The following is a 17,611-nucleotide window of genomic DNA, read 5'->3' on the forward strand; positions in this document are numbered from 1 at the left end:
CCATAAGTTCAGATATATTTGCACCTGTTTCCTTGAATCATTTCACCTTTTTCTTCTCTCCATGAAATAATTTACCATCTGCAACTTTGTGTATCATTTTAAAACGCTCTTAATTTTCCTTTACTTTGATTCCCACCATTAGTGATAGATATCGGGCTTTTGTTTTAAAATCATTGGTTCTTGCAACCAAAAAGCTCACATTTGAACTCATTTTTCTTCCGTATGTGGTTTAACTGACTGATTGCATGGCATTACTCTCATCTTGGCATACAAAGGCACCTTTAATAATTTACCCAGTAGCTGGATAGACTTGAACATGAGACTGCTGTGTGTGCTTTAATAGTAAATATCATTCGGAAAAAAAGAGAAGGACCAGTAAGTATTTCACAGTTTGATGGAGCACTTTACTTGGACATTAAACATTTCTGACAGCTTTGAATAAACATAGTACATTCAAAACATGTCCACGTCTTTTTTTATACACAATTGGAATGCACTCATTGGTTCTTTAAGTGATAGAAAGTGGACGGAAAAAAATTGCCACATCTGCGAGACCACAGTTGAGGTTTCTGTGGGAAAGTATGAGTCATGATGACAGACAGGTTTATTCCTGTTTGAGTTTGACTCGCCTTTGGGGAAAAAATGCAGATCCAGCTCGAACTTCTTACGCGTCCTGGAAACATGCGGGTCTAGAAGTGCACCGATTAATACGTATACATGAATACAGCAATCATATATGATCAAAACTTGACTGGTCACATCAAACTAGGTGCTGTTTTGCGGCAGGTCTCGCCTGTCATTGTAAACCACAGTTCCCGGAGGAAAAAACACCACAGCGGGCGCAGCAGATGCGTTGCCTGGGATCAGCACACGCCCCTGCTCGTCCATCTCTGGCTTTGTAGAGGCTGTGATCGGTCTTATGGTGATCATGGTCGGAGAAGCCATGCGCCAGAAGAGATTTTTCAGCGCTTTTCTGAACTCCCGCCGCATCAGGCAATACAGGATGGGATTCAGACAGCTGTTGGAGTGCGCGAGGCACACGGACACGGGAAACACATACACTTGCATGGTGTAATACTCATAACTGAAATGAACCACGTTGAGTTTGACAAGGATACCCCATGCTGTCAGCGCTTGGTTGGGCAGCCAGCAGAGGAAAAACGATAAAACCACAATGGTGACAGACCTTGTGACCTTGGCGCGTCGTTTGGCGCTTGAGGTGTTGATGTTTTTGGAGGTGATGAAGCGCAAAAGGAGCAGGTAACAGGCTGAGATTATCCCCAGGGGCACCACAAAACCGAGAAGCACTTTTTGTGAATGGTAGAGTCCCAGCCAAAACTGCGCGGTTGCATTGGTAACTGGGAATTTAACGAGGCAAAGGTCCTCACCTGAAACAGTGGCGGTCGTTGAGAAAACTGCGTGCGGCAGAGCTGCGAAGACCGCAGCAAACCAGATGAAAACTGTGATGCACCGCGCAGAGCAGCAGTGAGTCCGCCGCCGCCTGCCTTTGAGCGCAGAGGCTAGGGACCAGTACCTCGCCACGCTCATCGCCGTCAGGAAAAACACACTTGCGTACATATTCATAGCTGTCACATAGGAAACTATTTTGCACATTGCTTTGCCGAAAGGCCAAGTGAAGTCTAGCACGTTTTCTACCGCCCAGAAAGGCAGAGTCAGTACGAACTGAAAGTCAGTCACTGCCAAACTTGTTACGAAAAGGTTGATGGAAGATTTTCTCCACACGTGTTTGGACTTCATAAGGTACAAGACCAATAAGTTCCCCACTAGACCAAGCGCACAAACCAGAGAGTAAATGACAGAAATTGTTATCCTTACAGCAGCAGCGCCATCTCCCACAAAATCAGCTTTGCCAAAGTCTGACATGTGAAAGTCACTCTGAGAGCAGTTGGTCGCGTTGAAAATACAGGTGGAGTTGAGGGATGCATCATGGACTATCCCAACTGAGCCCTCTTCATTAGTGTTGATAAATTCTCCAGACATTTTACCTTTAATCCCCGAGAATGTTTAGCAAAGTCATACCCTGATCGTCCTGGTCCACGTCTTGGAAAAATAAAATCCTTAAATCTGGGTTCAGGCGCCAGACTCCATGTTGGTTAGATATCTAAAAATGTGAATGGAAAGTGTTCGTTGTCTGCAAATCGTAAAGACCAAACTGGCAAAAATGTTACTGGGTAGGTGACAGAGCTGATCATCGGGTTGTAGTGTTGCTCTGAGAATTTCTCAGTGTGCCTCAGCTCTCCAACTGTAGGAAAAGCGTCCTGACGCAGCGTTCAGGCGCAATCTGGCGCTGTCCTTGGTTCTGATTAGATCCCGCGAGGGCACAAAAATCCCCTCTTAAACTAATTTCATGCGGACGAAAGTAATAAAATCGACGGCTATCATGTTGGCACATTTATTACACAATTTCACACAGAGGAACTATATGTCCAGACACGCACTTGCTGGCTCTCTCACTCTCTCTCTCTCTCTCTCTGGTTTAAGCGTACAGGTGCACGCACACGCGCTCACTCTCACAATGACCTACACACACATATATGTGGCTGTAAACCTGTAAGTTATATTCTACATGTGAACGGTGTGTCAGCCAGTGGAAGATTTTGTTGGAGCTTTACTGCGAACTCAGACCTACTTTAGTATGGAGGGTGAAGAATGCCAAATTACAATAAATAAAGAACTCATAAAATAATGATTCAAATGTATCATTAATTTAATAAAACTTGAAATAAATACACAAATAATTGATGAAATATAGAATTAATTACATGTGCCTCAAATAAATATCCATCCATCCATCCATCCATCCATCCATCCATCCATCCATCATCTTCCGCTGGTCCGGGGATCGGGTCGCGGGGGCAGCAGCTTGAGCAAAGAGACCCAGACGTCCCTGTCCCCGGCCACTTCCTCCAGCTCTTCTGGGGGGACCCCGAGGCGTTCCCAGGCCAGCCGAGAGACATAGTCTCTCCAACGTGTCCTGGGTCTTCCCCGGGGCCTCCTCCCAGTGGGACGGGCCCGGAACACCTCACCGGGGAGGCGTCCAGGAGGCATTCTCACTAGATGCCCGAGCCACCTCATCTGACTCCTCTCGATGCGGAGGAGCAGCGGTTCTACTCCGAGCCTCTCCCGGATGACCGAGCTTCTCACCCTATCTCTAAGGGAGAGCCCAGACACCCTGCGGAGGAAACTCATTTCGGCCGCTTGTATTCGCGATCTCGTTCTTTCGGTCACTACCCACAGCTCGTGACCATAGGTGAGGGTAGGAACATAGATTGACCGGTAAATCGAGAGCTTCGCCTTCTGGCTCAGCTCCTTCTTCACCACGATGGGCCGGTGCAAAGCCCGCATCACTGCAGACACCGCACCGATCCGTCTGTCAATCTCCTGCTCCATTCGTCCCTCACTCGTGAACAAGACCCCGAGATACTTGAACTCCTCCACTTGGGGAAGGATCTCATTCCCGACCCGGAGAGGGCATTCCACCCTTTTCCGGCCGAAGACCATGGTCTCGGATTTGGAGGTGCTGATTCTCATCCCAACCGCTTCACATTCGGCTGCGAACCGCTCCAGTGAGAGCTGCAGGTCACGGCCTGAGGACGCCAACAGAACCACATCGTCCGCAAAGAGCAGAGACCCGATTCTGAGGTCGCCAAACCGGACCCCCTCAACGCCCTGGCTGCGCCTAGAAATTCTGTCCATAAAAATTATGAACAGAATCGGTGACAAAGGGCAGCCCTGACGGAGTCCAACCCTCACAGGAAACATGTCCGACTTACTGCCGGCAATGCGGACCAAACTCTGACACCGGTCATACAGGGACCGAACAGCCTGTATCAAAGAGTCCGGCACTCCATACTCCCGGAGCACCCCCCACAAGAGTCCCCGAGGGACACGGTCGAACGCCTTCTCCAAGTCCACAAAACACATGTAGACCGGTTGGGCGAACTCCCATGCACCCTCCAGGACCCTGCGGAGGGTATAGAGCTGGTCCACTGTTCCACGGCCAGGACGAAAACCACACTGCACCTCCTGAATCCGAGATTCGACTATCCGTCGGATCCTCCTCTCCAGTACCCCCGAATAGACCTTACCAGGGAGGCTGAGGAGTGTGATCCCCCTATAGTTGGAACACACCCTCCGGTCCCCCTTTTTAAAGAGGGGGACCACCACCCCAATCTGCCAGTCCAGAGGCACTGCCCCCGATGTCCACGCGATGCTGCAGAGGCGTGTCAACCAAGACAGCCCCACAACATCCAGAGCCTTGAGGAACTCAGGACGGACCTCATCCACCCCCGGGGCCCTGCCACCGAGGAGTTTTTTGACCACCTCGGCGACCTCAGCCCCAGAGATGGGAGGTCCCACGTCCGAGCTCCCCAACTCTGCTTCCTCATCGGAAGGCGTGTCGGTAGGATTGAGGAGGCCCTCAAAGTATTCCCCCCACCGACTCACGACGTCCCTTGTAGAAGTCAGCAGAGCCCCGCCCTCACCATACACGGTGTTGACGGTGCACCGCTTCCCCCCCCTGAGCCGCCGGATGGCGGACCAGAATCTCCTCGAGGCCGTCCGGAAGTCGTTCTCCATGGCCTCCCCGAACTCTTCCCAAGCCCGAGTTTTTGCCTCAGCAACCGCCGAGGCTGCGTTCCGCTTGGCCTGTCGGTACCCATCAGCTGCTTCCAGAGTCCCACTGGCCAAAAAGGCCCGATAGGACTCCTTCTTCAGCTTGACGGCCTCCCTCACCACTGGTGTCCACCAGCGGGTTCGGGGATTGCCGCCACGACAGGCACCAACCACCTTACGGCCACAGCTCCGGTCGGCCGCCTCAACAATGGAGGCACGGAACATGGCCCATTCGAGCTCAATGTCCCCCACCTCCCTCGGGACATGGTTGAAGCTCTGCCGGAGGTGGGAGTTGAAACTCCTCCTTACAGGGGATTCCGCCAGCCGTTCCCAACAGACCCTCACAATACGTTTGGGCCTGCCAGGTCTGACCGGCTTCCTCCCCCACCAGCGGAGCCAACTCACCACCAGGTGGTGATCAGTTGACAGCTCCGCCCCTCTCTTCACCCGAGTGTCCAGGACATACGGCCGCAAGTCCGACGATACAACCACAAAGTCGATCATCGAGCTGAGGCCTAGGGTGTCCTGGTGCCAGGTGCACATATGGACACCCTTATGCCTGAACATGGTGTTCGTTATGGACAGTCCGTGACGAGCACAGAAGTCCAACAACAAAACACCACTCTGATTCAGATCGGGGGGGCCGTTCCTCGCACAGCCGGGGGGCAATAAGTATGCCCACACCTGCTCTACGTCTCTCACCACGGGCAACTCCAGAGTGGAAGAGAGTCCAACCCCTCTCGAGGAGGCTGGTTCCGGAGCCCAAGCCATGTGTCGAGGTGAGTCCAACTATATCTAGCCGGAACCGCTCAGCCTCGCGCACCAGCTCAGGCTCCTTCCCCGGCAGAGAGGTGACGTTCCACGTCCCAAGAGCCAGCTTCAGTAGCCGAGGATCAGACCGCCAAGGTCCCCGCCTTCGGCTGCCGCCCAGCTCACACTGCACCCGACCCCCATGGCCCCTCCCACGGGTGGTGAGCCCGTGGGAAGGGGGACCCGTACCGTTTCTTCGGGCTGTGCCCGACCGAGCCCCACGGGCACTGACCCGGCCACCAGGCGCTCGCCAGCGGGCCCCACCCCTGGGCCTGGCTCCAGGGGGGGGCCCCGGTAACCCACGCCCGGGCAAAGGAACACGGTGTCCAATAGTTTCATCCATCATAGAGGTCTTGTGAGCTGTTCTTTGTCTGGTCCCTCATCTAGGATCTGTTTGCCATGGGTGACCCTACCAGGGGCTTAAAGCCCCAGACAACATAGCTCCCAGACTCAACCCCCCCACCACGATAAGGTGACAGCTCACGGGGAGGTCAAATATCAATCATAATCGATCAAATAAATATACTGATTCAATTTTAAAAAGCACAATCATTTCACGATTTAATAAACTATTTCATGTTCCTGTGCATCATGAATTTATTTAAACTGTTACTGTGACTCTTCAACACAATCGAAGGAATTTAATGTGGCGATCATCACAGAGCCAGATAAGTCGGAGGAGCTACACACACACTTTCGACTGTTTAGCTGACCACAATGCTGATACATTTCCAAGTGTTGTGCTCAAATCAGAACTTCTTGCTTCTGGTCTTGGAGAGCAAAATCTGACATTCTCAGGTTTAGTTTTAGATCTGTAATCTAATACAAATGGATATTATAGGATCTACTCGCAGTCGAAATCTTGCTTTGCTTCAGTGTCCCAGCTCTGGATACACCCTTGCCTATCTGAAAGATCCATCTCCAATGATTGGGCAGGCTACAGTCTACATACTTCCACTTCAGTAGGACGTGGAGCTAGATTGTGTAATTACATTTACACAAAGAGAAACTATACATATAATCCCATATCACATGTGATGCAAGTGCGACAAGAATGTTTATTTTCTTCTTTTTAATTTTGTTCTTTGTAGGAGCATTCAGGTTGCCCATCTAGACCAAATGTCTCCTGTATTACCTGTCGGAAAAAGAAGTTCCTTTTTCTAAAATGAAACTGCACAGAGTCAGCCGAAAATGGGTATGTAGTTACTTAAAAACTATTGAACTTGTAATATTCAGTTCTTAAAACAAAAATGGGTCATAGAATTTTGTGCAGTAAAATCAGAAAGAATGTTCATTGTGTTCATCTTGAAGGACAATCGTGCAGGAATCAGATGAATTGAGGGACCATGGTGAAAAAAGTAGAAAGCCAACCGGAATGAGTGACAGTGTTTCAGTGAGGCCTGAAACATCAGAAGCAAGAAAGTAGTGTACTGACAGTAGTTGCTTACAGTGAAGAGTTGATCATGACAAATTTGACAATGGTTGGTATCACCCCAACAAGGCTGAATTAAGGCATTACATATGTATATATATATATGTCTGTACAGATGTCTGTACAGATGAGTAAACGGTAGAAAGAACACATGCAGCATAGATGAATTCTAAAATAATTTTAAAAAAGCAATTACATGTAAATCATTTATTTTTGATTAGGGTAGATGCATTTTGCATCAAAGTGAAATTGCTCGTTTATGTCAGCTCTTTTTTTTGTAGACTGAATATTTGTTTTCCCTGTGTGTGTGTGTGTGTGTGTGTGTGTGTGTGTGTGTGTGTGTGTGTGTTTCTTTTTTTATTAATCTAGCTCAGCAATAGAGAGGCCGAAAAAAATAGCTTTAAAAAAGATCTGGGTCTATGCAAAATGGCATAGACCATTATGGATTCTAAATTATTTTAAGAGTTGTATATTTTGGAAGAAGTCTGCCATATTGCGTTTACATTTTTTGTATTTTTTTTTTTTTTGCTGAAGGAGTGTATTGCTGTATATAGCATGTGACTTGCTAATTCACTATGTTTTTGTCTATAATAGTTTACTTTTAAATCTCCACCTGTGATCTGTTTTTCTATGTGGACATAAAAAAAGTTATATTAAACTTTACTAATGAACTTTACAGAATAACTCACAATAGTCGCCAGCTGTAACAAAGAGCAGTGAATGAAAAATGCCTCAGGCCCAGTTTCTCTCAGTTGACGCCTGATGGTCCTCGTTGGGACACCAAACCTCGTCACTATTTCGGGAGCCCGAAGTCCAGAGAGCACACAATCCTCCAGAACAACAGGCGGGAAATCAAAAGTCAGCCATCCTGGACCGTGTGTGTGTTGCTGGGTTGGAGAGCTTCTTTCAACATGGTAATTACTCTCTGTTCAACATCTTGGTCCAAAAAAGCAAAAATAACTCCAAGAACATCTAAAATTTCTTAAATTTTTCCAGCCACATAATCCGGAAGAGTGTCTCCCGCTTCTAATTGTCCAGCCAGGTTCAAAATATCTCCCTTCAACTCATTAGAAACTTCACACATTTTCTCCGCATTGGGCGCCGCCATGTTTCCACTTCAGACTAGAGAAACCATCCTTAAGCCTGATTTATAGTCATCCAGAAGGAGCCACGGAGAGCCCTCTCCGTCGTCGGAAACCCTCCCGGAGACGCTCTCCGTTGCTTGCGTGTGTCGGCAAAAAAACAATCAATCAACGACTTTCACGGTAGACGTCGCGAGATTAGGTCGTCTAGCGTAGCGACGCCTACTGATCGGGAGGTGAATTGCCTTGCGTATCCAACATCGCGATGGAGAACTTCGAAAGGTTTAATAGCCTCTGCGTGACCATTGAGTCGGATTGGCGAATGGCTACGGAGTAGCATACCGAGGCCTTTACTCGATTGGTCTAAGCCCCGCCCCCTGACTTTGTGACATAAAATAAATTCATGATGTGCTTCAACACAGGAAAATTAAATAATTTGTTAAATCGTGAACTAATTACATATGCTTTTTAAAATGTAATCAATCTATTTATTTGAGGCACATATAATTAATTCTATATTTCATAAATTACATGTGTATTTATCTCCAGTTTTGTTAGATGAATGACACATTTAGATAATTATTTCACGAGTTATTTATTTATTGTAAATTGACACTCTTCACCCTCCATACTTTAGGAGTGTTATTTATTGATTGAACCAGTGGTGTGAAGCAAACAATTTCACTTACTGCAAGCAGCCTAAGGATATTGTACTTTAAATGAGGCCTATATCAATTTTATGCTACTCTCTGCTTCAATATTTTCATCAATATATTTCAGAAGGAAACATTGTACTTTTTATTCCACAGCATTTCTGTGACAACTGAGGTGGAATTCGGTAACAAAGTAAAAACAAGTCAGTGGATTTAAATCTGTCCTTCTGTTATATGTGAGATATATTTAAGCATTTGCAATCAATATACAGAGAACCGCTGAAAACCAGTTCCTTTGCCCCTGTGAACAAATTACAGATTCATGCTTTGGTTGGATTTTGAAAAACTTCCTAACTTCTTTGGGGAATTGGGTTTGTATGTACAGTATTTGATAAGAATTAAATTAGAAAACAAAAATTAAAAGCTAACTGCACGTTATCTTTTATGCATTGATGTTATTACAAATAACCAAAGAAACCCTTCCTGTACAACCCCAAATCAAAAAAAAAAAAAAGATGCTGCGTTAAATTTAAAAGATTTAATTGATCAATAAAACCCAGAAAGCAATGATTACCAAATTTCATAAACCAATATCGCTCACTTAAGAATATAACATGTTTTACTATTTCACAATTTTTTTTTTCACTTTTTAGAAAAATAAATTTGGGGCAGCAGCACACTTCAAAAAACTAATTATATTAACTGGCAACAGGTCAGTAACATGACTGGGTATAAAAAGAGCACCTTAGTGAGGCAGAGTCTTTCAGAAGTACAGATGGGAAGGGGTTCAGCAGTATGCAGAAACTGCATCTCCAAATTGTGGAGCAGTTTCAGAATAAAGTTTCTCAATGTTCAATTGCAAATGTTTTGAATATTACCTCGTTTACAGAACATGATATCGTCAAACTATTCAGTGAATCTGGAGACATATCTGTGGGCTCAGGAACACTTCAAGATGTCATTGTCTGGGAACACAGTTCACTCTGTGCTCTACTAATGCCGGTCAAAGCTCTATCTTGAAAAGAAGATACACATGAACATGATCCCAAAACATCACCGTCTCCTCTGTCCCAAAGCGAATTTAAAATGGACTGAGGTTAAGCAGAAAACCGTTGGTCAGACGAATCAAAATTTGAAATTGTTTTTTGAAAATCGTGGACGCCATGTCCTCATTAGTGCCTATGGAACTAGAAACTTGCACATCTGGAAAGGCAGTTGTGAATGAACTATTTCTTTATAAGATTTGCAAATAATTGTCTCCAGTTCTTATTTAGATTTACATATTGTCCCAACTGTTTTGGAATTGGTTGTATTCCTTTAAGTACTAATTTGCTGAAAGTACTTACAAAGTATGACTTAAAGTTTGTGGTGTAGAACTTTTACTCTTTTGTGTGTGCGTGTGTTTGTGTCTGAATTGTGTTTTACTGCTTTTACTTAAGTAAAATTACACTTTAGATTGAATGATACCTGGTTGCCTGTTGTTTCATCAATTTTTCCAGGTCTGCCTTAATGGCACAGATGGAAATTAACTCTTCATAGCGGACGAGTTGAGAAGGTAATTTGGTTGTATGAATAAGGTAACAATAAAATATGGACCAGTGATCTCTGTAGATTCTGAGCAGTAAAGTGTAACCGGAAATAATTCAAAAGTGTGTACCAGTTTATCTCAGGGGTAGATAAGGGCCATAAATAGACATAAGGTTGTGATTAAATCTAAAGATGCCTGGGATATCTATCATCATTAGAGTTCCATTTAACATGCGATGTTAGTATTAGATACTAGGCCTGCCAAGACTATAATACAGTGCAAAAATATTTCTATCATATCTTGATTTTTAAATCAGAGCTTATACATTGTCTCCTCCACCAAAGTTACATTAAGTTTTTATTAATTCACACATGCACCTTTTCTCTGATTTGAAAATGAAACATGAACAAGACATCTTGTGAAAACATGGCCATGTTTGTGATTTGGTTCTTTTGTTGAAATGAATGCCTATCACAATTATTGATAACGTTTAATCCACTACTCCACCTCTGCCCATGAAAGAATTTGATGCTCTGGATTGAACCTCTATTCCTTGATGGTCATTACTTTACTGCAAAAGTGGAGATGCTCACAATTGCCTGATGTTTTAGGTGTGTTTATTCGCCTACAATCGTTTTAGCACAGCCATTCTGGCCACTGCTGCTGTTCATTTTGCCCGCAATAGCAATGACATGAGCAATACCCGAAACGTTCAGGGGTGAATAAACAAAGGGAAAAAAAACTACATGATCTACTGTCATTGGGTAACGCACTACGTCTGCCGTGGCAAATTTGCATAAACTTTGAGCGAGCCCAACTTTTTGACGTGCCGCAGGTCCCCCGCTCGCCGTGCCGGAATCCCAGCATGCTTTGCGAGCACGGTGACAACGATCGGCCGGATTTCATTGAAAATTAACTGAATGCGTTGGATACGGCTTGCGTTGACGGAACAATGGACGACTAGCGTTACCCGTCAACATCCTCCATGCCATGCCACGACCAAGATAAGTGGTTTTCTCCATGCTATGTCAAGTGTTTTGTTTTGTTCAGTAATTATCCCACAGTTTAGGTTTTTTGAATCCTGCTCAGCCGCGCTTTTGTTTGAACTTTGTGTTTTTGTAAATAAATCAAGTTTGCTTTTTTGAATATCCGCATCCGTGTCCTTTTCACACCACCCAAACTGACATTTTCTATTCTATTCTATGATACAATTGTACTGTTAACCCACCTAAAGAATCTCAAACCGTGGCTTTCTTAGAATTTTCATTGAGATAGGCCAGGTGATGTCAAGTTTAAAGCTTTATGAGCACTAACCCTTTAAAATTTTTCCCAACAATTAGCAGCTGTGGCCTTCTCCACATGGCTGGCTCACATTATTAAGATAAATTGATTAAATGTAATATTGCAACCCCAGTTCCAAAAATGTTGGGTACATGGTGTAAAAAGCATCAAAGTGCTTGGATTACATTCTGGCAGCTTTTTTGCATGATAGAGCTTTAACTTGCATTTGTGGATGGCATAGCAAATTGTGTTCACAGACGATGATCGCTGGAAGTGTTTCTGAGCCCATGCAAAGATTTCCATGTTAGAATAATATTAATCATGACTGTTTGTTATGCAGTGCTGCGCGAGGGGCCTGAAGTGCATATGCATTCAAGATTGATTTTTTTTTTTTTTTGGCTGTGTCCCTTGCACACAGAGCTGTCTCTGATATTATGAACTGCAGGTGATTGAAGAACATTCAACATCTTCGCAGTTTTATTTTCAGGGATATTATTTTGATATTGCTCAACAATTTTTAGACAGTTTTTTGCTAAATGAAACTACTGAAAGACTCTGCCTCTCTAAGGTGCCTGTTTCTATCCCCAGTCGCTGACTGACCTGTTATCAATCAACTTAATCAGCTGTAACATGTCCCTCCAGCTTTTTTTCTATTACCACTTATTTTTCCAGCCTCTAGTTGCCCCATCCTAACGTTTCAGATGGTTTGCTGCCATCAAATGTTTTGGATGAGATGATAATTTTCATGAAACAGTCAAATATCAAACTTTCAGCATTTATGTTCTCTTGTGAATTAAATATTGGCTCAAGATTTCCATCCATTTTACATTTTAGAGTGTCCCAACTTTTTTTCTGATTAGGCTTGTACTCAGAATAGCAAGAAAGAAAACGGGGAATTGCAAGAAAGAAATGCATTGTTTTCTGTCTGTATGGTTTTAGCAGGTTGGGCTGAAGAGGAGTGAGAAAAAACAGATGAGATCCTCCGTAGCTTTAAAATTTCAGGCTGCAGAAAAACTCATTGAAAACGTTCTATGATGGGGATACAGAGTCTTAGAAAAATACACTTGAATGACTATCAGGTACATTCTGTGTTAGATGCTGGGTATATTTAGTATTTTACACCAGTTTATTTGTGGTTTGAAATCTTTACAAATTTGCTCATCTTCATCTCTGCCTGACAAGCTGTTGACATGCTTGTTGAGCTTGTCAGTAGGTGTTGCTTGATCTGATGTCTGAGCTTTAGTGCCCCTGCCGTTTAAGTAACTCATACAGCTGGAGGAAGAGTTAGTCACAGCACCTTTTTATGGCTTCATGAGTTCTTATTATTTAATTCTGACCATGAGATTAATATCAAAGTCGTCTGCAGACACCCCTCAGTAGAATTTCAACAAAATCTAAGACAAAAGTTTTACGTGGGTGGATTGGGTAAAGCTGTGATGATATGTCATCATCTAAAATTAAAGTTAGAATTCAGCAAGACATAGATGTCAGTTCTTCAGTACTAAATTTGGGTTTGTGTCAACATATAATGTTTGTACAGGGAATCTTCCAATAAGCCATCCTGCTATAGTTTAATTTGATTTGACTGGTTCAGTCATGCAGGTGAAATGAAGTACCATCAATGGAAACCGAATTCCATTTATTATCAATAAAGTCAGCTGAAAAGGATCGTTTTTATATTAGTATGGGATCAAAGTCACAGAAAAGAAAGCCTGGGCACAAGTAATGTTCTTTAACCAACATTTGCCCTTTGCTTCTAAACCAAAACCTTCTGTGGGCATCTGTCAGATTCTCAACAGTTCTGAGGGAAAATCCTGGGAAAGCTGTGTAGCAGAAAAAAATTCTGATATCACAGCTATTGACCACAGAAACCTGTCATCACACTAATGGTTGCCTTATCTTCCAACTTTTGTAGGTTATCTTCACATGACAGCTGAATGAATATGAGTAGGAAGAGTGATAGCTGCTGTCTCTCAACGTAATAGACCTCAAACCTCTTATAAGCTCTGTGAAATGTCCCTTTTCCAGAAAGGGATTCAGGTCACACGAAGCTTATTATTTGCATATCCTTTGGCTATCTCTGCAAAAAAAACAACATTTAATCTAAAAGCAATGCCTCAAATATACAAATATATTGAAAAAGGTATAACTCTAACAATTTAGTTTTTACAACAAGAAGATGTGAGAATAGCACTTATCAAATGATAATGGAAGGAATATTTTTATCAACTTCAAATCCTACATTCCTTATGTTTCCTTAAGTAGTCCTCAGGAATAGTTCTCCAGGCTTCTTGATGGAGATTCCAAAGCTCTTCTTTGGATGTTGGCTATTATTTTGTTCCCTGCCCAGATTATCCCACACTGCTTCAATGATATTGAGGAGGATTCATCCACCCATCTATTATCTATTATCTTATTTGGGGTAGTGTCACGGAAGCAACAGGTCCGGAGGAATACCCAGACATCCCTTTCCCTAGCAACACTCACCAACTCCCCATAATCCATAAGTGATACATAATTTATCTCTCCATGAGACCCATTGCCAATCATTTTGAGCCACGGTCTTGATTTATTTGGGATTCTTCAGCCTTTTGTCCCTGTTTCTCTTCCTTGATAATGGATTCTTGACAGCCACTCTTCTATAGACAACATTTAATATGAGGCCATGCTGAACAGTAGATGGATCAACAACATGGCCAGATGCCTCTCTCAGCTCCTGTCAAGTCTTGAATGGATTTTTTTCCTGTGTCTGAAGGAGATCATTTTCAAATGATCTGCTGTAGATATGATGCTTCTTTTGTCCTCCACTTGTACAGTTTTATCATTTCTTATAAGGACATAGTGTAAGTCATGCAGAGATGTGCCAAGTTTCCTGGGAATCATCTTGTTGGTACAAAAATAATGTGTTTTTTTTTTTCTCTGTTTCTTTGGTATTTTAGTTACTTTGCTAGTAACAAAATAACTAAGATACAACTTAAAATTGGGTCTTTGTTAAGTGGCCTGATATCCTTTGAGTTAGGTGTATTTTTATGCTTGAATGATTTATAGGTTAGTTTTACGGTAAGTGACTTAACAAATATAAAACACATTCCCCTGAAAACAGTTTTGGGCAATTTCTGGACTGACAATGAGGGTAAAAGTAGCCAATGCCCAAGGAAATCTTTGAATACCTTCAAAATGCCAGGAGAACTATTGTTCAAAACCATTTTAAAAGATTCCAAGAAAGTCTGGCGTCCTGGAAGAAAAATGTAAAAAAGAAATAAGGGGTGGCTTAAGACTTTTGTTCAGTAATGTAAATTGTGTTGTTCTTTATGTATTCTAATATCTGTCATATATTTCCCTGATAAGGATTTCTAATAAATTCTGAAATTCTTATTCAAGTAGATCAAAGTGTGAAGAAAGATGAGTTGAGATACGAGTGTTTTGGACTCAAATGGGATCCAGAACAACTATAAACCAGTGTATGATGGAAATTAAAGAAGTAGAGTGCAAGCATTTCAATTTTGTACTTGTGTTCCATCAATAATTAAGTGTAAATCTCTTTTTTTTTTTTTTTTTGAGTACTTTTAAAGGCTTTTATGTTCTACTGACCTCCAGTGGCATATGTACAAACTACAAAAACTGCAAAAATTGGCTGGAAAGGAGAGGAGACGTTTCTTTTTTTTTTTTCCTGAAGAACTTTCTATGTCCTCTTCCAGTGTTGGTCTGCGGTATGTGGCGCTCCATTCGCTGCAATATCTCCCAACTGTTTGGCAGTCACTACACAGCTGTTGGAGTCACCTGTTCGCACACATGCCAGAGGAGAACAGTTGGAGCTGTTTGCAGTCAGGGTGAAATCTGCACTGAGTTTCGCCCATGCTCTAATGTTGACCAGAGGCAAGCTGAAGCATACATCTATGTAAGATGGTTGAAAATTGCAAAACTGCTGTGTGGAGGATACTCTGCTTTTCCACTGCAGATCTACAGCAGTCTTGCTGGTATCTGTCTTTGTTATCAGTCTAATTTCCCACAGGCACGCCCCTCACAACGAAACTGCAGCATACCACAGCTGTCAAGTTTTAGTCGGCATGCAGACCAACTGAGAGCAGGCCAATGTTCCAAACTATGTCAATGTAAACAGAGCAGAGAATAGATAACTTAACTGAACCTAAACAAAATATAAGCAGGTGACCAAAATAATTCTGTGCTAATATATTCTAAGGGGTTTGAACACATTTCAAGTATTTTGTGTATTTCTAGACTTCTGTTTAAATGCAAATTGGCCATTAATTCAATTCAATTCAATTCATTTTTATTTATATAGCGCCAAATACAACAAATGTCATCTCAAGGCACTTTGATAGTAAGTCCAATTCAAGCCAATTGGAATTCAATTAATAAATAATAATCATAATTCATAAAATAATCCAATTCGTTCATATAAAGCCAATTCAAAAACAATTTCCTAGCTAAGAAAACCAACAGATTGCACTGAAAACTTTTTGTTTTTCGGTCCAATCTCCCGGCCTGAGCGTGCCTGAGGCGACTGTGGAGAGAAACGACTCCCTTTTAACAGGAAGAAACCTCTGGCAGAACCAGAGTCAGGAAGGGTGGCCATCCGCCTCGACCAGCTGGGGTTTGAGAAGACAGAGGGGGGGGGGGGGGGGGGCGGCGATGGCGGCACTGTAACACCATTCAAAGGATATCTGTTGGAACAGGGAAACACCAGTTAATGACCACAATAATGTCACATATACATAAAGAGAGTAAAGTGAGGAAAGGTGTGACAGATGAGGCCCCCCAGCAGTCTAGGCCTATAGCAGCTTAACTATGGGATGTTTCAGGATTACCTGAGCCATCCCTATTCAAGGTAAACACAAGAAACTTGTGCTAACGAAAAAATAAATAATAAAATAAAGGACCAGACTCAGTGAGTAATTCCCTATACTCCCTATATAGATCTGCTCCTCACACCGCAACAACCATCTTTTTACAGCCACAAGCTACCTCAGCCTCTCACCAACTGCACACCAGTCACAGCGGGGTGGGGATGCAAACCCTGGTTCGGGTAGGGGGAGAAATAAAAGAGGTAAGATAAGCGGGAATGGGATTCAAACCCTGGTTCGGGTAGGGGGTAATGAAAGTATAGAGGGTGCCAGAGGTGGAGGCAGGACAAGACACACTAGCAGACACACTATCAGATTCAACAGACCTAACTATAAGCTTTATAAAAAAGGAAAGTTTTAAGCCTGGTCTTAAAAGTGGAAAGGGTGTCTGCTTCCCGGACATTTACTGGCAGCTTATTCCACAATAGAGGGGCCTGATAACTGAAGGCTCTGCCTCCCATTCTACTTTTAGAAACTCTGGGAACCTCAAGTAAACCTGCAGTTTGGGAACGAAGTGCTCTGTTAGGAAAATATCTTACAATGAGATCTTTAAGATATGATGGAGCTCGGTCATTAAGAGCTTTATATGTAAGGAGAAGAATCTTAAATTCTATTCTGAATTTAACAGGGAGCCAATGAAGAGAAGCTAAAACTGGAGAAATATGATCTCTCCTGTTAGTTCTCATCAAAACTCTGGCTGCAGCATTTTGGATCAGCTGAAGGCTTTTCAGAGTATATGTGGGACAGCCCAATAATAAAGAATTACAGTAGTCCAATCTTGAAGTAACAAATGCATGAATTAGTTTTTCTGCATCACTCTGAGACAAGATATTCCTGATTTTAACAATATTACGAAGATGAAAGAAGGCAGTCCTAGAAACCTGTTTTATATGCGAGTCAAATGATAAGTTCTGGTCAAAAATAACTCCAAGGTTCCTCACTGTAGAACTAGAAGCCAAGGAAATACCTAATTAATTTCCAGCAGACCAGGTGTAGTCAAATGAAGGCTTAAATGTATATTTTGGACCTCATAGTCTTATAAAAGACATCTTGTGCGTACTAAAATATCAAAATAGAGAAAATAATGGATTTGACTCTTGGCATGAATACAGCAGTTGAAAAGAGTCATATGGAGAACAAAGACGAACAATACGGTGCAATTTTAAAATCAACATGAGAAGCAAAGTTAGTATTAAGGATTCAGACACTAGATAAGCCTTTACTGCTGGAAGGATTAAGTCCCATATGTCAGACCATAATGTGTTATGAGCACTGTGTGACACTGGGATTTGTTGGCATACAGTGCAGACTCAAGCTGATGTTAT

The 17,611-nt window shown here is 42.9% G+C and overlaps 1 protein-coding gene across 1 annotated transcript; it reads right to left on the reverse strand.

Annotated features, from left to right (window-relative positions):
• Positions 1–406: 406 nt before the first annotated feature.
• On the reverse strand, positions 407–2,287 carry rxfp3 (relaxin family peptide receptor 3). The gene has a single exon (XM_075455746.1). It carries the CDS (start codon positions 1,999–2,001, stop codon positions 766–768), a length of 1,236 nt encoding a protein of 411 aa, XP_075311861.1. The 5' UTR covers positions 2,002–2,287; the 3' UTR covers positions 407–765.
• Positions 2,288–17,611: the final 15,324 nt, after the last annotated feature.

This window comes from Odontesthes bonariensis, chromosome 22 (genome assembly GCF_027942865.1).
Source record: "Odontesthes bonariensis isolate fOdoBon6 chromosome 22, fOdoBon6.hap1, whole genome shotgun sequence".
Lineage (NCBI taxonomy): Eukaryota > Metazoa > Chordata > Actinopteri > Atheriniformes > Atherinopsidae > Odontesthes > Odontesthes bonariensis.